Source organism: Cygnus olor, chromosome 23 (genome assembly GCF_009769625.2).
Source record: "Cygnus olor isolate bCygOlo1 chromosome 23, bCygOlo1.pri.v2, whole genome shotgun sequence".
In the NCBI taxonomy this organism is placed as follows: domain Eukaryota; kingdom Metazoa; phylum Chordata; class Aves; order Anseriformes; family Anatidae; genus Cygnus; species Cygnus olor.
In genome coordinates this window covers 2,683,592-2,703,746 of record NC_049191.1, presented here as the reverse complement: position 1 = coordinate 2,703,746, position 20,155 = coordinate 2,683,592, and the positions used below count along the sequence as shown (strand labels likewise).

General features: G+C 60.5%; 1 protein-coding gene across 14 annotated transcripts in view; it reads left to right on the top strand.

The window, feature by feature from the left end:
- CSF3R (colony stimulating factor 3 receptor) overlaps window positions 1-20,155 on the top strand; it is a 63,593-nt gene that overhangs the window by 39,779 nt on the left and 3,659 nt on the right. For 2 of the 14 annotated variants that reach the window (XM_040534918.1, XM_040534916.1), the window contains exons 3-15: window positions 13,814-13,953; window positions 14,389-15,624; window positions 15,742-15,911; window positions 16,800-16,954; window positions 17,408-17,561; window positions 17,653-17,735; window positions 17,819-18,032; window positions 18,285-18,473; window positions 18,711-18,812; window positions 19,001-19,147; window positions 19,482-19,622; window positions 19,776-19,866; window positions 20,053-20,134. In XM_040534918.1, coding sequence (XP_040390852.1) covers window positions 14,582-15,624; window positions 15,742-15,911; window positions 16,800-16,954; window positions 17,408-17,561; window positions 17,653-17,735; window positions 17,819-18,032; window positions 18,285-18,473; window positions 18,711-18,812; window positions 19,001-19,147; window positions 19,482-19,622; window positions 19,776-19,866; window positions 20,053-20,134 — 2,571 coding nt within the window. In that variant the 5' untranslated portion in view covers window positions 13,814-13,953; window positions 14,389-14,581. Of the gene's footprint in view, window positions 1-13,497; window positions 13,954-14,326; window positions 15,625-15,741; window positions 15,912-16,035; window positions 16,955-17,407; window positions 17,562-17,652; window positions 17,736-17,818; window positions 18,033-18,284; window positions 18,474-18,710; window positions 18,813-19,000; window positions 19,148-19,481; window positions 19,623-19,775; window positions 19,867-20,052; window positions 20,135-20,155 lie in introns of those variants that run through there. The other 12 variants (XM_040534926.1, XM_040534925.1, XM_040534927.1 and 9 more) reach the window with 12 other exon arrangements.

Here is a 20,155-nt window from a genome sequence, read left to right as displayed (position 1 = left end):
GTGCATGGAGCACGGAGCTGGGATGGGCACAGCACGGTCCTTGGCTAGCTGGGTGCATGGAGCATGGTTTCAGGGTGGGCACAGCACGGTCTGAGCCTCACCTTCTCAGTTCAGCGGAGGCGAGGCACCCTGCAGGCTGGGCACTGCATTGCTCCAGAGGTGAGGGCACCGTAGGGAAAGGGTTTGTGGAAAGGGCTCTGGCAGGAGCTGGAGCCTCGAAGCCAGGGGATTTGGGGCTGAGCTGCTCTTCAGCAAGCTCCCATTGTCCCCCGGTGACTCTTGGGGCAGTCTGACTGCTTCAGGTCTGCGCAGTGCCCGCAGTGCAGAGCTTAAGGGCTGAGACTGAGAGAAGAATTATGATGCTTAAACAGCAGGATTTTCAAAGTTTTTCAAGGAGCTATGGAGTCCTTTTAAACAACTTTATCTCTTAATTCAGAAGTCTGTTTGAATAACCCCAAATTAGATCAGTATGGAAGGACTGGAAGATGATCTCCTAACCACCAACAAAGAGCAGCAATTCCTTTCCATTCAACTCAATTATCCCCTGGCTCAGTCTTGGAGAAACAGCCATGATTGCTTTTCTGCCAGCTCCTGGCTGGCAAGTTAATAACATTGCATCCTGCGCTTGATGCACCAGAGGATTTTGCAATTACTCCTGAAGAATTTCCCTGGAAGGAAAGAGCTCGGGGAGGGGCGCGGGGGGACGGGCAGGGGTTGGGAGGTGAGGTGCCTGCACGGTTTCGTGTCAGTCCCCAAGCCCCAGCCCTTGCTCCATCCTGTTTGGATGCTGCAGGACGGGCAGGTGCCGGGCACTGCGGGGCTGTGCAGGATGGGCGCTGCAGCAGGGGACATTGGGGGCTGCCCTCCTTCCTTCCACTGCTAGCGGAGCTTGTACACTGCTGGGAACAGTCCCAGGTAGTGATCGTGCTGCAACCTGCGGCTGCGAGGAGCCCCGGGGATGTTTCATGCAGCCCTCCGTCAGCAGGTGGAAGGGGACGAGCGGCTGCTGGAGCTGCTCCGGATTTTGGGGGCAGAGCCGGAGCTGGGTCCCACGGGGGCACATCCACGGCTGGTGCTCCTCGTTAGGGGCTGCAGAGCCTCGTTAGCTGCTGCATGCTCTGCGGCCCTGTGGGTCCCTCTGCTGCAGCAGGGAGGTCGGTAGGCGGGGACCTTGGTTTCCAGCAGAAAATCTAAATAAATAAACGGGTAAATTTAAATTAGTAGGTAAATGTAAATAAGCAAGTTAAACAAGATAAATAAAATAGGCGGTGTAAATGAAAATAAATAAAATGAACAGTATAAATAATCAAATTAAGCAATGTAAATTGAGTGAAGAAATAAACTGTAAATTCCATTTACAAATACATGTTTCCAGCCCTCCTGGCTGCCGGTGCAGCACCACCTGCGCGCCCCTGCAAGGTTCCCAGTCCCTAAGGCAAAGGAACAACAAATCGGGGTGGTGCCAGCTGGGGTTCTTTTAACGTTCAGCTGCTAACGTGAGAAATCTGGTGTTTGGGGGCAGTCTGAAATCCGATTTTCATGCAGCAGTGCTGTGCTCAGCGCTCTGCATTTGGGAGCTGGGCAGGAGCTCTGGTGTCTGCCTCCGCCTGGTTCTGGCTCCCCCTCTCCAGGACCCCCAGAGGAGGGGACATTTTAGGATTTGGCTTTGGCTGCTGTTAATAAATGCCATGTGCTTTTTACCTCTTAACATGTTCTCCAGCTCGTCTGACAACGGCATTTCACAGGATGGATAAATCTGTCCCTGGCTGTAAAAACCAGCGCCGTAGTGCAAATGGGAGCAGTGATGGCAGCCGGACCTCAGGATGTCAGGAAACCCTCGCCAACCCAAACCCTGTAATCTCTCCTTAAGTACCTCTGTAATGAGAGGATTAGCCGGGGGCTCCTCGGCTCTCCAGGCGTGGTGGCTAATCCTGCAAAATCCAATCCTGCCCACGCTGATGCCGGCGACCTCCCGCACCTCCCACCCCGCTCCGTGCGGGTGGGCTGGATGCTGCTCGCCTGCCTGCCCCGGGCAAGGATGCTCCTTGGTCCGCACGCTAGCACGTGGCTGTTAATGACCTGCTCACACGTTTGCTAAGCCCTGTGAGCTGGTGATCAATGGTGGTCAGGAGTGGGAGCATCCACATGGGGCAGCTCCCATCAGACCAAAGCCGCAGGCAACCCCAAAGCAGCTTCAAGCCCTTGTCCCCAGCCCCTGGTACCAATGGGGCACCCATGGGATGCGTCTCCAGCACCATCCCCAGCCACTGCCCGGGGCAGTCAGGACCCAGAAATGGGACCCTGCTGCTTCCAGGGTCCTCACTCTGCAATTAATGCAATTAGCCCTGCCCAATTAACCCTGCCCCTTCGCCCCCAGACCAGCAGCAGCAGCACGAGACCTTCCCTTTAGGCACTGCCTAAAGCTTGGCCGGTCCCAGCGCTGTGATTATTTTTAATGATGTGCAAATTTGCTTAGGAGCTATCAGCCCGAGGTCGGAAGCTCCGTGGTGGGACCCAGTGTGTGTTTGCCCCGGGGTGGGAGCTGTGCTGCAGCTCAGCACCGCTCTGTTTGCACAGCAGCACAGCGATGCCCCTGGCATGCCAGGGCTCTGCCGTGCTCGGACTCGCGGGATCGATTTCAGCCCGCATGTCTGTGCAGCAGCAGCCAGATATATTGCACTTGTGGGGCCGAGTACAGAGCTCTATTATTCATACTCCGGCTCTAAGTTATAGCAGTTTTTGTGTCAAATGTACCAATTCCTGCAGCTTTAATGGAGTTGGCCTCTGCACCCCTCTCCAAGTGGCAGCTGGTGTTTTCTACCCACATCAGTTGTACCTATGAGGAAAAAATATCGATGCTCCCATGGCTGCTGCTTTCAGAAGCGAGTTAAAGGCCGGGGAGGTTTCCTGACTCCTCCAGCATCTGGGCTGGATGGAGCCCCTGGGGTCCCCCTGTGCCCCAACGCACCCGCTGCGCACAGAGCCTATGTGAACTCGGGCTCAGAGCTCAGCCTTTGGTCTGTAATTGAATCAGATGCTTTAAAACACGCTCTGATCCCTCAGAAAAGGAAATTCTCCTGGCTGCCCCTGTAAACCACTGTGCCTGTAAACAACTGGCAATCTGCCTGCCTCCTAATTTTTTTAACTAATTACCTCTTGTTATCTCACATCAGGCCAGTAGCCAACGTGTCAGTAAATGATTAATATAATGCACACGGCAACACAAAACTGCATCCTTCATTCACCACCAGAATTATCCTATTTGCTCTCTTATTATCTAGCTCAATAAAATGGGAAGAAAAGCAGGAAATGGGTGCCTCCCGTTGACCCAGCAGCTGGGTGGGCCTGAGAGCACCAGGGGATGGTGTCGGGGGGGGACCTGGTCCTGTGCCACACTGCGGGCGATGATGGAGCAGCCCCTCCAGCCTGACCCAAGGCTGTCCTGCAGCCATCAGAGCACGGTGAGGAGGTTTTATCCCCGTGCATGTCCCCAAAAAGCCACTCAGAGGGTGCAGAGGGGATGCTGAGCCCGGCTGCTGTGTGGCTGGATGAAGTGCTCCATCCGTGCCGGTGGCACCGTGGACACGAGCAGGTCCCTGCAGAGCAGCAGCCACTCGCTGGGCGCGCACACCCCGACACCATTAGTACCCTGATAATGCTGCACTAATTGCCTGTGTGGATGATAACCCAGGATTAGTGCTCTGCCGGCAGCAGCGCTGGAGCAGCGGCTCCCCGGTGAGCGCGAGCGGCTCCCCAGGAGCCGACAGCCGCGTCCCATTATCCAGCCATCAGCCCCATTCACTTGGGCTTTCATGGGCTGTGTGCACTGAGCCAATAAATTAAATTGTAGTAGGCTTCATCAATATTAAGCTAGGTGATGCTCAAAAGAGCCTGAGCAGAGGCATCAAGCTCTCTTGAAAAAAATCAGGCCGGATTGTTAACCCTGAGTTTGTCCCGCAGGCCGGGACGTCCCTGCCAGCCGCCCTGCAGGGATGGGGCAAAATTTGCAGGCAGGGCTCTTCCCCTGCTGGGTCGCTGGCAGGGTCAGCAGAGATGGTGCCAGGAAGGGCTGGCACACGTCGGGTTCTAAAAAATGCAAAGGGCAGGCAGGGGGGGAGCACAAGGACGAAGAGAAAGTGCCACTTTTCCCCCGAACCAACGTGTCAGTGCCACACGCAGCCCTTGTGCTCACTTCTGTAGCCTTTACAGATTTGTTTTGCAGTGGTAGCCACTGCTTTAAGTGCAATCCAAGGACAGCAAAGCCAAACGTATCCCCGGCAGGTTTTATCCCTGGTGTTTGTGGTGGCCCCGAGCCAAAAGGGGCTGCGGGGCCTGGGCGAGCGGCGTCACCTCCTGGTGTGTGCATGCACTCGGGGCCAGCAGCGTGGCTCTCTGCCCCTTCCTGCAGCCCCTGTCCTGCACACACCAATACCAGGCCATGTCCCGTGCACATCACTCCCCTCCCTCCTGGGTTTCTGGGCCCTGCAGCCCAATTCTGCAGGGCTCCCCCTGTCCCCCTGCTCCATTCCCGGCCCCTCGCCGCCCGCAGCAAAGGCAGGCAAGCTCTTGCACTGAAGAAGTATTCAGCACTGACACCTTTTAATTCCCCAAATGATTAACTTTCAGCGGATTAGAGCTAGGATGGCTATTTAATTAACAGCCACGTCAAGCTTGCTTATGAGTCATTAAAAAATAAAAAAAAGAAAAACACCCCAGTGATTGACTTGTTAATACAGAAGAAATCAATTAGATTTTTTTTTTTTTTCCCTCCTCTGAAGTTTTTGGCTTCGGCCAAAAGGATGGAGGAAGAAAGGATGCTGGGACTCAGCCGAGCTTTATTCTTTGCAGAGGAGATTGCAGGCACGGCCTCATACCGGGGTTTGCAGTGGTTCCCAGGAGGCAGGGGCTGCAGCGTGCCCTGGGCGCAGCGAACCCGGCACGGGGCCGGCGGCAGGGCAGGGACCCTGACACTGCCCAGCTCTGCTTGGGGGCTGGATCCGGGGTCTCCCCCTCCTCCCACATCCCTTTCCCAAAACCTGTCCTGGTTGTCGGGCTCTGTTTAGGTGCAGGGATGGAGAGGGGTGGGAGGGCTGGAGCTGGGCAGCAGCGGGGCGGATTCGGCGCGAGAGAGCGAGGGCAGCCCGGGGGGCAGAGAGGGCTGCTTGCAGCTCAGGAGCTGGGATTTTTTATTCCAGTGCTTCCAAGGGGCAGCAGACTGAATCTAGAGGCGGCACTGGCGGGGAGCTAATAGGAGTCACGTTGAAAACGTATCCTGCAATTTGCTGAGTTAATGATTACACGGGGAAAAAAATTGCACAGCACCTGCGAGCAGGAGGCAGAGGCCGGAGCTGGGCCGGAGCTTTCTGCGCGGAGATGCGGGGAAAAGATCCTGAAATTTGGGGGCAGAGAGGAACCAGCAGAGACTGGGAGCTGGCGGCCACGCAGGGACATGGCACCAGGGCAGGAGTTCAAGGGGGTTTAAGGGCTTTGAGTTAGCACAAGGCAGTGGGGATGGATGGATGTGGGCTCCCCAGGGGTTAAATCCCCTCCCTGCACACCGCTGCAAGCTGCTGTCTGCCAGCCTGACTTTGTGCACAGGAACTCTGATTGCTCAAATTGTCGATTGCCTCTTGACATTAATTACTATGTAAATCCAGCAGATTAACATTGTCAGATGATGAGTGGCAAGTTTCACTTGCAGCCAGTCTCCCGGCAGCTCAGCTGTTGCATAAGTTGCCATAGCAATTTTTTTTTTCTCTTGGAAAAAAATGATAATAAAATAAACCAAAACAAAACGGCAGAAGCCTTGCTTTGCCACCCGAACGTTGGCGCTTTGCAGGGCTGCACGTGCCCACGTGCCCTGATTTAATGAAAGGTCAGAGCTGGTCCTGACCAGCCCCAGGGGTGTAAAGCACTGCGAGCACACACGGGGCTGCTCCTGGGGCTCGGTGCATGAATGACCGGGGTGGGCAAGCTCCTGAATGCTGCACAGCCCTTGGGCACGTGTCCTGGTGTGCCAGGAAGGGCTGCGGTGATGGTAATGGTGGTGGTGATGATGGTGATGGTGATGGCACGGAGCCTACGGGGCGATCGGGGATCCTCTTTGTGTTGAAGAGCTGCGGCTGCCCTTTCGCAGCCACTTGAGGAGATTTGATTTTGTTAGATCTCAGTCTCCAAAACCAAACTAAAAAAAAAAAAAAAAAGGAAAGTGAAAAATAAAAGAAGGCTCCCTTTTCACATGAGATTAAAAATGCATGAGCAGAATTAAGCAGGGCTGCTCGCTGCAGAGCAAGGCTTTGAAGGGGAGCCGCAAAGCTCTCTAAATAAATTGATAAAATGCCTCAGATCTCAGGTCAGGAGCAGAGCAGGCTCCAGCTTCAAACCCCACCAAAGCCGGGGGTGCTTTGAGCTCCCCATGCCCCCGCAGGCAACAACCCCAGGGCAAGCGGCGGGGCCGTGGCACCCAGCACTGCTGCTGGGTCAGGGTCTGCCCTGCCCCGGGGCATCGGGGCTGTGCCGTGCCCGAGCTGCTGCTCTTATCCCCGGCTAAATCCTGCTGAAACCCCCCTGCACCATGAACTGACCCCAGATGAAACGCAGGGGCTGCCCACGAGAGTCGCCTGTGTGAGCTCAGCACCAGGGACCCGGTGCCCAGCCCCATCTCCTGGGCTCAGAAGAGGCCCCAGCTCCCGCGGGGCTGCAGGGATATCGGGATCCCGCTAAATATCAGGATCTCACCGTTAAATATCGGGATCTCATTAACACAAGCTGATCCATTAGCTCTAATTACCGCTCCTCTTGAGGAGAGGCGCCCTCGTTAGAGCTGCCTGATGCCGAGGCGGGCTCAGGAGGCAGGAGGGGAGGCCGGGGCTCTCCAGCTGCCCATGGCCCCGCTCAGCACTGTGATGTGGGGCACAGCGATGTGGGGCCCTGTCCCCCAGCCCCACACTAATGGGGCCACGCTGATCCCACAACCAGCACATCCCCGGCAGGACGTCGCACCTGAAAGATTGTTCTTCGCTTTTCAGAGGCCAGGACACGCTTCGCATCCACACCACACTTCCAAAAATACCAGGCGTGCTGCCCCGGCTTCCTTCTAATGACAGCTGAGGAGCGACATCTGTATCATCACAGAGGAGAAATAAATTCCTCCTTGCCCCCAGAGAAGGCTAATTATTTTACTGGCAAGCCACATTAAAAAATGCCTGGTGACACAAAGCAACATTAATGTCGGGAAATGGCAGCACGGCGCCTCCGGAGAGCCCCGTGCTGTCACCCTGATTAAATGTCTGCGTCTCCCCCCACATCCAGCGCCCGTCAGTATCCACGCCGGAGCTGCTCCCCCCTGACCCGGGGCTTTCCGAAGCAGAGAGATCCCAAAACCGGCCCCGCTGTCCTGCAGACGTGTCCCAAAGGGGACCGCGGCCAGGAGACATCCCGCAGCGATGCAGAGGAAGGCAGCTTGCAGGGTGGGATGAAAACGTGCCAAACGATGTAGGTTTGACTTTGCATTTCTCATTTCCAACTTTCATGGGGAGGCCTGGACCTCACTCTGCGCTTCCAGGAGCTCCAGATGTGCCCACGACAACCTTTGGTACCAGGAGCAAGAGCCCCAGCCGTGTCCCTCCCCAGCACCGCAGGGTCAGCATCACCCAGATACGAGTGTGTGCTTTGTGCTGCCATCACCTGCAAGTGCCTGCACCAGACAGGAATTGTGGCAAACCAGCAGAAGCAAGAGGCAGGGATTAACATTTTAATCCAGGACTTTCCGTGCAAGTGCTGGCGTTGCCCCGAATCGCTCCCACCCCGCGCCGTCCCTTCAGGTCCCCCGGCACGGCGGTCACCGCAGGCAGCAGCCGCCTCAAACGTGGGCTCCCCAGGAGCAAGTTAAAGTAGGATGCCAGCCATTAAGGGCTCGTTAATATTTATGAAATAATTAATAGATGCACCTACGTTCTTTAATAACTCCTTGAAAACCGTGCTACGAAGCGCAGTCTGCTCAGCGGAGGTAGCCGCGTTCCGCAGCCCGGCAGATCAGAGCACGGAGGGGCCGTTAATTATGCATTAAACACACACGTCTGCGTTACACAAAGTGAGGAAAAATAAAGGCTTTTAATTTAAGGAATAATGAGGCAACTTCTGCTACCTGGAGGCTGGTTTTAAAGCAAACGCTGCTTCGGCAGCTTGGCTCCGAGCGAAACGTTCAGGCAGGGAATGTGCAAGCTCCAAAGTGGTGTGGATTTCCCTCTTTTGGGGGGATTTTGTGCCCACCAAGGCAGAGTGGGGATGGCACCAGGGCTCCCCGCTGCTGGCTGTGCACTCACACAGGCACACACATGCATGTGCACGGGCTTCCCAGGAGCTCTAGGGGGGTGGCACCTGCCTGGGACCTCCAAAATTTGGCCCTGGGGCTGCACAGCCCTGGAGCCCTTCCCAGAAGCGAGCGGCACTCTACCCGAACAGCGAGCTGGGTTTTCAATTTTCTGAAAGATTATGTTTTCATCCTAAAAGATGTTGTCTCCTGCTTTTTGACCTGAATAAACTGAAAGATAATAGAAAGCAGATGAAATATATATCTGTGTTAATCCTCCACAGAGAGAGCTTCGAGCGGCTCCCAGGTGCTGCAGCAGGATGGATCCGGCGCACTCGGATGGCAACCTTTATCTGGGTCACTTCCACCCCGATTTAATAGGATTAAGTGCCCCACAATGCCACATGTCCCCAGGCAGGGATGAGACCAAAGGTCTGGACAGACAGATGGACATCATGCAGCCAGGACGTGCAGGGGGGTCGCTGCTTTCCCCTGCCAGGGTCCCAGATCCGAGCGGGGTCCAGCAGCAAGCAGCAGCCGCCTCCTTCAGTGCCCGCGAGAGGAAGAAGTGGGATTGAGAGAAGGCAAATGGAGTTCCCCGGAATGGATGTACATTTTCATTATACTTATACGCTGAGTAATTGGTGGTAATACAAGAGATATGGGCAGTATCATTACAGACCAGGCTGTGCTGGAGATGTATTATCATCATCTGTCATTATCCGGGCTTCCTTGTGGCTGCTAAACTTGTAGAACATGATTTTAATAACCCTGGAAGGCAAGAATCATTTTTCTTTTGTCACTTAACAACTTGGCCTCATTCACTGATACCTTTAAATATGAAGGGGGGGATTAATTTCTAGAGGAGGAAATGCAGACCTGGGTGTTTTCTCCTCTCCTCATGCGCAGAGGTGCCCCAGCCAAGCCTGGCAGCTTTCAAGGAAACTGCAGGCGATGGGGGGGACTGCGGCGAGCTGGGGGGGCACAGAGCAGCGGGGTGAGGCCGTGCCAGACATGGGGACCCCCCCGAGCATCCTGCTGAGAAGCACAGAGCAAAGCGCCAGCACCAGCAGTGCAGCTCTGGGTTGGAGAGGCTGCTGGAAAGCACAGCAACTCTTTTAGTGGTTTTTTTAGGGATCCCTATTTAGGGATTTTTTTAGGGATTTTTTTAGGGATTTTTAGGGATCCCTATTTAGGGATTTTTTTAGGGATTTTTTTAGGGATCGGCCTGGTGGCAGGGCCTCGATGGGTGCCCGGCACATCCCCATGCCTCAGGGTCCTGCTGGCCCCAGGGAGCTGCTCCCTTCCTGGCACAGTGCCCTGCAGCACCCAGCACGTGGCCGTGGTGGCAGCGGTGACAGCAGTGACAGCAGTGGCAGGAGGTGACTCGTGGCTGGCGCAGGCGCTGGCCAGGTTAGCGAGCTCGAGGGGGTTTCATTCATCGCTTCCCTTAGCTGTGGAAAAAGCCAGCAGCAGGAGATGGACAAATCAAATTACAAGGCAGCTAATGAAAATAATGGGGAATAAAGTACTTCTGGAGGCTGCTTGGTTGGATTCCCATTTCCGTGTGTCACTGGATTTAAATCGGTGATGTTTATAGCCCTCCAGAAGCAGTCGTTTAATTGCCCTTTGTGATTAGCACGAGGCAATGGGCCGTGGGTTTCCTGCTCCCGCGGACCCGGGCGCTGGGCGGCTGCAGCAGGAGCTGGGGGCTCTGATCCAGTCCTGGTGCTGGATGCTGGGCACCAGCTTGGTCCCGGCCTGCTTCCCACCCCTACCCCGGGCATGCTGCTGGGGGCTGCATCAGCAGCAGCACGGTCAGACCCAACCAAAATTTCATGTTCGTGCAGCGGGGTGTGGGATCTCCTGGGCAGATGCTGCCCCGTTTCCATGTCAGCCACTTGCCTGGGCTAACGACCTCGTTCCGCGGCTATTGGCTGTGAGTAAATAATCTGCAGATATATTTTTCTCCTGATAAAAGCCGATTTTTTTCTTTCTATTATTGTCAGGGGTGTTTATTAGAGCAGAAAAATAATAGCGCTGTGCTCGCAGCCCGATTGCCGGGAAGCGCCGCGGGCGGCTGCTCCCAGATGTGCCGCGGGGGCCAGGGGGAGGTGGGGGACACGGGGGGGCAGACGTCCCCTGCCCCGCTGCGTCCCCAGGGAGGGTTTTCCAGCAATGGAGAAGGGAGGAGAGGCTCTGCACATCTTGTAGGGAAAAGGAGTGGGGATTTTCATGGGGATGGAAAGGGGGAATCTGGGCAGGGGGGTGAGGATGAAGCAGGGAAGGGGCTCAGCCGCCGGGCAGGGGACGTTCCTCTGCCACCTGGGCATCAGACCCAGAAATTTAGGGACACACATTTTATATTCCCTCACCCTGCATCCCAGAGGTACTCCAGGAGCTTGCCTGCCCCTGGGCATCACCCCCCGCTCCTGCCCCTCCGATAAACACAGGGACCCCCCCGGCACCGTTTCCCCGTGCCGGCGGCGTGCGCGTGGCTCCAGCTCCTCCACATCCTTTTGGCATCTCGCAGATTAAGGAAGAAGGATGGCAGGCGGCCCCGCCGCCCCGTCCTCCCCCTCCCCGTGCCCACCAGGGACTGTCCGCATCCCGGCAACATGGAAAATTAATAGTCCTGCCTCATTAATTACAGTAATGTGTCAGGAGCCTTGTTCAAGGTCAGCCTCCTGGACCCCGCGCAATCAATTCGCTCCCAATTTGCATTCGTGTGGCTGGTGAGGAACTGGGGTAGCGGAGGCAGAAAGCGGCTGCGGTGCAGGCGACGGGGACCAGAGCCCCCCAGCACCGTGGTGCTGAGCCCCACAGGGGTCCGGGTGCCTCAGGACCCCCCCGTACGGCCACCGCTGCCGTCAGCAGCCGCGGGATGACCTCAGGAGCTGCCAGCCCCAGCCCGGAGCAGAGCCGTCTCTGACTCACGCTACAGTTTCCGTCGTTGGAAGGGGCTGGAGGTAATCTGAGCGTTTTGCAAATAACGCGGCGTGTTAAGAAACAAAGTGTTTCTCGCAGAGATGTTCAAAGCGCCGGGGACAGGGACAGGGACAGGCAGTGCCCCTCTCCGAAAGGCCAGCGCAGATCCGGCCTGACGCAAATCACAACAGGAAGATGAACAGGAGTAAAGCCCGGGGAAGCCATCCCTTAACCAAATCAGGAGGGGTCGTTAGCACCGCTAATTACACAGATTGCTCAGAAGTGGGAAAAAGGTTGTGTGGGGAAACTGAGGCAGGGGCAGGGGAGCAGATGAGGCCCTGCCTGTGCCAGCAGCCCCCAGGCAAGGGTCCCCGACCCCCCCAGGACCCTGCAGCGAGGCGCGGCCGGGGACTCTGCTGGGCTGAGCGCTGGGGTTTGTTTGAATTAATCACATCGGGAGGCAATTAAACAGCTCCGCTGATCCGTTAGAGGCTGCACCAGCTTTGCACTTAGATCTCACATCTCACACGGCTGGCAATGTTTTATTTTTCCAGGGAATGCAAAGAAGAAAGGAGAAATCTCTTTAGGGAGGCCGGTTCTTGCTGACAGCTGAGCCGACGCAAGCCGGCAACATCCTTTACTTTGCCTAATGGCAGTGATCCACCCGGCAGGGATTTAATCAGAGGGGCTGGTGAAATGCCTGAGGACATCCCACCGGCACATCAGCGCGGGGCTTGGCTCGGGGCTGCCCCTGTGCCCCTACCCCATGCGCAGTGGGGTCGCTGCTGGCCCCACCGCCCTGTGCCGTGCTTGGAGCCCATCAGCAGTGCCTGGATCCGTTCCTTTCTGCCACCTCCAGCACTGTGGGTGGTGCCCAGGGTGGCTCTGAGAGGTGCCACCAGCCCTCGGTCCCCATCCCATGCGCTGTGACCGAGGAAAAGCCCCGCAGTGCTGCTGCTGCTTCCCCTCCCCGCCTCCCCACCTGCTGCCTCGTGCCACGGGCTGGCAGCCCCCTGCCCACCGCCCACCCGCAGGCAGCCTGGTACTGGCCCCAAGCACCCTCGTGTCCCCAAAGTGGGCTCCCTGCTCTGTCCTGCACCCTTCCCGGTGTCAGCACCCACGTCTGCACCGCTGCAGGTGGGTCCCAGAGCCCTGCGTGACCCCCCTGGCTCTCATCCGCTCCCTCCACGTCCCCCTGTCCCCCTCCCGAGGCCATGGGGACGTCACGGCACCGCTCGTCCTCCTGTCCCACCCACGGGACGGGGTCCGTGGGCTTGTGAGAGTGACTCAGAGCCGGAGGGGAACTGAGAGAGCTGCCGTGGGACGCATCCACCCCTTCCACCCATCCCGCATCAAACCCTCTCCCTGCGGAAGAGGGGAGAAAGGAGCCCAGGGGCAGGCACCCGGGGGTGCTCAGCCCCACGGACACCCGTGGGGACACCCAGCCGTGGTTCCGTGCCCGGCAGCGCGCAGGGCAGAGCTTGTTTTTGCCCAGTTTTGTGTTTACAGCTTTCGCCATCCCTCGCCGGTTCCCACGGAGATGCCCACGTCGCCATAGCTACCGGCACCGATATTCCTGCTCTCGGCAGTAAACAGCCTGCAAAGAAGATTTCCGTGGTCAAATACTGGGGGTTGCTACACCCGAGGGGAATGTTGCAAGGGCCCCCCTCCTGCCCCGCTGCGGGAAACGGCCCCTGTGGGGCTTCACTGGGTACCAGCTGGAGACGGGGACGGAGCCCCCGAGCGTCCGGTCCCAGGGGGATGCACACGTCTGGGTGCCCACCAAGGAGCTCGGTTGGGTTTTTCCCCATTTGTGTGCACTTCTCGGTTGAAATCTTGCCTGAGGGGCTGGAGACTGGGTGCTGGGACCTGGGGCGGGGAGATTCAGGGAACGGACCCATGCTCAGGTTTGGGGTCTGCAAGGTGCGACGGCCACAGCCCGGCCAGCTCCATCCTGCGAGAGGTCCGGCTCCACGGGAGATGCTGGGGCTGCGCCTCCCACCCCTGGCCGCCCGCATTTTGGGCAACATCGGCGTGGGGGTCACGCTCCCACGGCCCCAGTCTCAGCATCCCCGGCCCCGCGGTCGGGCTGTTTGCAGCAGGGGTTGCGTGAGCGCTGAGTGAGGCAGCGCTGACGGCAAGACGCGTGCTACAAATCCCGTAGTAAACACCCGTTTGCACAACAGCCGCCGCCGTTGCGAAGGCTGCAGTGCGTGGCGGGTTGGGCAATCCCCTGTTTACCCCGCGGGACGCGGGTTTCCCCGGGGAGCCGATGGCTCCCTGCCTCGGGCAGCAGTGCCCGCAGAGCCACTCGGCAGCCGGGCAGCACCCAGGGCGAGGTGCTGCTGGAAAACGCCACTCCAGCACCCCAAAACCGTGTCCCCATCCATTCCCCCATGCCGTGTCCCTCTCCGCAGCCCCAGCCGGGAGATGGTGGTGCTGGAGCGGGAAGGGTGGGGAGGCCGGGTGCTGCTCCCCGGCGCTGGATGCGTGCGTGCCGCCGGGCTCTTTCCTTCCTGCAGCGAGCGAGGCAGTCCAGCCTTCAGGGAAGTGTTTTGCAATCACCTTCTTCAGAGAGTCGCAGCAATTAACGGCGCTGGTTTTGAGGAACTAACGGTGAAAGCAGCATGTTGGCAAACGGGCTGAGCGCAGGGAGCCGCCGGGAGCCGGAGGCCGGCGCTGGGAGCGGGCGGTGACGGCGGCCAGACGGAGAGGTAGGGATGGGGCGCGGGGTGCTGGGGTCCCCTCGGCCACGGGTGGCTCTGCTGTCCCCTGCCATCCCCAGCCACGTGTGCCAGGGGGCCACAGTGCCCCAGGCTGGCTGCTTTCCTACCGCCCACGCAGGACATCAGAGCAGGGGGAGAGGCGCTGAGAGCACTCAGAGCCGGGTGCTGGGATGGGGCAGGTGCCCAGCACCAGGGGGATGAGGCTGGGACAGGGCACGGGGAGAGCTGGCACCGGGACCCCTCCACAGTCACAGGATGCAGTGCAAGAAGTGCAGGGAGAGGATTCAGGCAGCACCCCGAGGCCCTGCAGGCTTGGCCAGCCCTGCTGCGTCGCCTTCATTCATTTGTTTCCCTGTTTCAGCTTATCTCTGCTGCCTGAAACCCCAGCTCTAACCCCTGCTCAAACCACAAATCTCTCCCCAGCAGGGGCTGAAGATACCCGATACAAGATCAGCCCGTGGTGCAGCGAAGCACAGGGCGTTTGTGCCCCGGAGTGCCGGCGCCGAGACCTGGTGAGCGTGGTCTGTCGGTGGGGAGATCCAAAGTGACCCCTGCAGCAGCACAGGCTGAGCCCGGGGACGGACGTGTCAGTGCTGCAGGAGGGCAGCTGTGGGTGATGCCAAAGGGACATCGTCCTCCAGGAACAATCCACGGCCGTCACGGGCTCCTCTATCCCTCCTCACCCCGAGCCCCTTCCCAACTCGCTGCGTCTCCGTTCCAGGTGATGCCAAACCCACGGAGCAGACCATGGCCAGGCGCGGTGCGGGGTCGCCCTTGCTGCTGCGGCTCTCCCTGCTCCTGCTCCTCCGCCTGGGCGGTGAGTGGGGACCCAGCCCCGTGCCCCCAGAGTCCTCAAGGTGCCCGGTGCCCATCCCACCAGCTGGGGGTGTGCCGGGGACAGGAGCACCGGCAGGATGGGGCCCAGCACGGCTGTGAAAGGCTTGCCCAACGCCCGGCTCTTCCCCTCCGGAGGCTGCGGGGCCCCTCTCAGGAAAGGAGCCCTGCTCCTGCCCTGCCTTGGTGCCGGGGGGCTGAGACGGCTTTGTCACGGCCGTGCCCAGGCTGTGACACGCTCTCCCCGCCTGCAGGGACCCTCGGCTGTGCCTCGGTGGATGTGGGCTCGCCCGTTGTGCTGCTGGGGTCGGCCGTCACGGCGTCCTGCAGCGTGCGCAGCAGGCTGTGCCGCGGGCTGGAGGGCAGGCGGGTCCGGATCTCCTGGATGCTGGACAACGAGACGGTGGCCGGGAGCCAGTGCTGCGGCGCGGGGGACACCGAGGTGTCCAACCTGACCCTGGCCCAGTTCAACCGCACGCAGGCCAAGCTGTGGTGCTGGGTGGAGTGGAACGGGACCAAGCAGCGGGTCGGCCTGGCCGAGATCCGGGCGGGCTGTAAGTCCACCATGCACGTGTCTCCCCCCGAGGTGCTGCCGTCGCCGCGCGCTCCCAGCCAGGCAGCGATGCTCGGGGTGGCCGCGGCTTCTCCACGCCCGAGACGGGGCATTTTGCCCAGCTCCTCTCCTGGCTGCTCTCTCCTAGACCCCCCTGCCAAGCCCTCCAACCTCAGCTGCCTGCTGAACCTCAGCGACTACGGGCTGACGTGCCGCTGGGAGCCGGGAGCCGACAGCCACCTCCCCACCAGCGTCGCGCTCAAGTGCTCCACGTAAGCCCTGCCGGGGGACACCATCCCCATCCCTTCCCTTCGGCTGCATATCCCAGCCCTCTCCCCACCAACCCAGCCCGTCCTCCGCCCCCTGAGCCCACCCCTCTCCCCCCGCAGGAGCAGAGCCCCGGCGGTGACGGGCTGCACCCCGCAAGGTGGCCTCAGCCACTGCACGGTGCCGCGGCGGCTGCTGCAGCTGTACCGGCAGATGGAGATCTGGGTGGCCGCCTCCAACGCGCTGGGCACGGCCGAGTCCGAGCACCTCCGCATCGACCCCATGGACGTCGGTGAGTGACGGCCGCCGCCGCCCTCCCCACGCACAAACGAGGGCCTGGGGAGACTAATTATCGGTGAGAGAGGGATATTAGAGCACTGTTAGAGCGTGTCAGGCTCCCGGGTCGTATTTTACAGGCAGGTTGCCGTGATAAATGGCCTGCCAGGATGAATAGGTGCCAGCGCCGCGTTACAGAGCTGTGCGGCGTGTGCCGGCGGGTTATGAGCCGTCAGTTGACCTGCTGCACTCTACAGCTCTCTCCAGCAATTGATTACCCATTTATTCAGGAGGTCCATTAATAATGTATCCGGCTCCCATCAACTATTTATAACAGGAACCTTCCCAGACATCGCGTGGCGTCCTGCTGGGGACGGGCTGTCAGCAAACCAGCCCAGCTGCACCGCTCGGAGCGGGTCCTTGCCCCCATACAGACACGGACCTGCCGCCTTCCTGGGCTGTGCACCAATCCTGCACCCCTCGGGGTGCTTCTCTCCCCTGTAGGAGTTAGCGCAGCCCGTGGTGTACGCCGGTGCTGGCACCGTGCTCCTGGGCATCGTCCCCGTGTCCCAGAGTGGAGTGGGCAGAGCCGGTGGAGACGGGGGGTAGCCCCTGCCCATGGCGGGGCCAGTTGCAAAACTTTTGGTTCGTGAAGAAAAAGATGAATTTCCCCAGGCTCTCCCCGTGTGCTGCAGGTTGCTTGCACCTCATTGCACTCCTGCCCCTTCTCACAAAGTCCTGTCCAAAACATTTTGGGGAGGATCCTTCCCTGTTCCTCACCCCAACCTCAGCACAAGCCGCAGCCCCGCTGGGGTTCGAGGCGTTGATAACAACAGCCCCGTGCCAGGATGCGGCCCCGGCACAGCCCCACGAGCACCCCCAGCTCCCCCGTCTCTCCCTGCAGCCCAGCTGGACCCCCCGGCCCTGCGGAGCATCCAGTCCGTGCCCCCCCAGACCGACTGCGTCGCCCTGGCCTGGGCGGTGGCGCCGAGCAGCGCGCACATGGAGCTGCGGTGCGAGCTGCGCTACCGGCCCCCCGAGGACCCCGCCTGGGCGCTGGTGAGTGCTGCTGGGGGCAGCGGGGCCCTGGGGAATGCAGGAACCAGGATCCCCTCCCGACCCGCTCCGAGCTCAGCCGGGGTTTGTGCCCTGCTTTCTGCACCCTTGGGCACATCCAGGGGCAGGTTGCAGCCCCCGGGTCCCTCCCAGGAGGGATGCAGCAGCCGCATTTTGCCTGCGGTGCCATCGTAGTGGCTCCCTGCCTTCAAAATCCCAGGGCAGTGCTATGGGGCCAGACCCGAGCCTGGTCCTGAGCCCAGCCAGAGCAGCTCCCTCTTTTCCCCTCCTTGGAGGGGGAAGATGATGACGGGACGCGTGCAGTGACCTGGGAAGGGGACAGCAGCGTGCCCCTCACATGCGCACACCAGCACCCAGCTCCCGGGGCTGTACCCCCACAGCTGGATGGGGTTTGGAGGCAGGAACCAGCGCTGACCCTGCTCCGGCTGCCCCCAGGTCACCGGCATCGTCGGCCAGGCCGGCACGGCGCAGTGCTGCGGGCTCCTCTTCGGGACGCGTTACCTCTTCCAGATGCGCTGCCGGCGGCACTCGGCGCGTGGCCACTGGAGCGAGTGGAGCGCGGCCAGGAACCACACCACCCATGAGAAAGGTGGGCGCAGAGACGTCCGGGGGGGCCCTGCACACCCCCTGGGCAGCGTGGCTGCAAGGACACTGCCACACTCACCCCTGTCCCGCTGCAGCCCCCACGGGGAAGCTGGATGCTTGGTGGAGTACGCGGCCGGACCCGGCGGGCAGGAGGATGGAGGTGCAGCTGCGGTGGAAGGTGAGCGCACGTGGGGAGAGGTGGGGAGCACAGGGCATCTCCTTCGGGACAGAGCCCCCCCTGTAAGCCCCATCTGCGCCCAGGCCCCGCGGCAACGGGAGGCAAACGGGCGTTTGCTGGGGTACCGCGTGGCTCTGGGGCCCAGGAGGAGAGGCAAGGAGCCCCCGACTGTCTGCAACACCTCTGACACCCACTGCGACTTCACCGCCCCGGCGGGGACCAGGAGGCTCTACCTCTCAGCCTACAACGCCGCCGGCGAGTCGGCAGCGACCGAGGTCGTGCTCCTGGAGAGGAAAGGTGAGGGTCTGAAAGAGCAGCTCTCGTGGGCTGAAAGCTTCCCCCTCGCAGGGGTTTGGGTGGCATTTTTAATGTGGCTGCAGCCCCGAGGGAGGGTGAGCACCCACGGGGCTCCCAGAGAGGCTCCCCACGAGGCTCAAAGCCTGCGTGGGCACCCAGGCAGCGCGCAGGGGCACGGGGGGCTCTCGGCTGCAGGGAGCAGGGCCGGGCTGCTCCCCTCTGCCCTCAGCCCCGCTGGCTGTCCCCACGCAGGTCAGCCCCTGGCTGGGCTCCGGGCCGTACCCGGAGGCGAGCGCAGCCTCTGGGTGCGCTGGGAGGCACCCACGGCCCCGGTGGCCGCCTATGTGCTGGAGTGGCAGCGGGTGGCCTCGGAGCCCGGCCGCTGCAACGCCTGCTGGCAGATGGAGCGCAATGGGGCCGCCACCGCCGCCCTCATCCATGGTAAGTGGGGGAATCCGGTGGGGTCCGGGGGGATCCCGGCCCTCCTGGCTGGCTGTGCAGGGTTTTGTGCCGCAGGGTCTGTCCTGTGCCTGTGGCTGGGGCTCCCAGCATCAACCCCTGCCCAGAGCCCACGCCACACGCTCCCTCCCTGCTCCGCATCGGCTCCCCTGGGGCTGGCACAACCGGGGGGGCTCAGCAGCCCCCCAACCCGCAGCCCCCCTCTGCTCTCCATTGCAGACGGCATCGAGCCCTTCCAGCAGTACAACGTCTCGGTGTGCCCCCTCTACAAGGATGCTGTCGGGACGCCTGCCCACACAGCAGCCTACTCCAGGCAGAAGGGTGCGTGTGTTACCAGCACCTCCCCTCGGGGCCCACCTTGGTCCCCTTGTGCCCCTAATTTAGGGGCTGTGCAGAAGATCTCAGCCCACCGGGCTGGGATTTGGCTTGCTGTGGCTGCACCGAGCCTCCCAGGGCACAGAGGCAGCAGCTCAGCACCGTGCTCAGTCGCTTGTCCTGCTCCGTTCCAGCACCATCCCACGCCCCGAAGCTGCACCTGAAGAGCATCAGCAAGTCCCACGCAGAGCTCTGCTGGGACTCGGTGGCCGTTGAGCTGCAGAACGGCTTCATCACCAACTACACCATCTTCTGGGCCAACAGCACCGCCGAGGTGGCCAGTGAGTCCCGTCCCTGTGCCCTGCCCCACCTCAGCTGTGCTGTGCAGGGTGTCAGCAGCCCCTGGCCCTGCTCAGATGGATATGGACCCAAGGGGCTTTAATCTACCTGTTTTAGTGGGAGCTGTCCCTGCCCGTGGCACTGGGGTTGGAACTGGGTGGGCTTTAAGGTCTCTTCCAACCCAAACCCTCCCATGATTTTATTGTTCTGCCCTTCCCCTCTCCCTGCTGGAGCCCAGCCCTGCCGGGCAGCCCTCGGTCAGGCTGTGCAGGGCGCAGGGCACGGCCAAGCCGCGGAGCTGCCCCAGGCCTTCCAACAGCCCCTGTGCCTCTGCAGGTGCCGTTGTGAACTCCTCTTTCAATTCCTTCATCATCCGGGACCTGAAGCCATCAACCCTCTACAAAGTGCACATCATGGCATCCACGGTCGGCGGCAGCACCAACAGCACCAGCCTCACCCTGGTGACCATGGTGCTAGGTGAGGCACGGCCGCGTGGGGCTTTGGGGACGCTGGAGGGGTGTGAGGGGACCCACCGGAGCCAGGTCCTGCCCCAAACTTGCCCCATCACTGTCCCCCCCAGTCTGCAAGGGGCACTTCTTGCTGTGACCCCATCCCCTGCCTGCTTTCCAGATGACATTGAAATCCAGATCCTCTTCCTGACCCTGGGGCTGATCTTTGTCCTGCTCATAGTCCTGCTGATCTGCTTCCAGAAGAACGGGAGGTGAGCGCCGAGAGCCCCGCTGTGGGGTCAGGACCGGGGTCTGCACAGGGCTGGAGCTGCCCTTGTCCCTGGCTGTCAGAGGGGCTGAAGGCAGGGAGGGGACGGCTCCATCCTGATGCTGAGCCCCAGCCCCACAGCAGCCAGCTCCTGGGCGCTGTGCTGACCCCCTCGTTCTGTCACCCCCAGGGTGAAGCAGCAGTTCTGGCCCAGCGTCCCCGACCCGGCCAACAGCAGCCTGGGCAAATGGGTGCCGGCGGAGCTGCAGCAGGTGAGACCTCTGGTGCCTCCC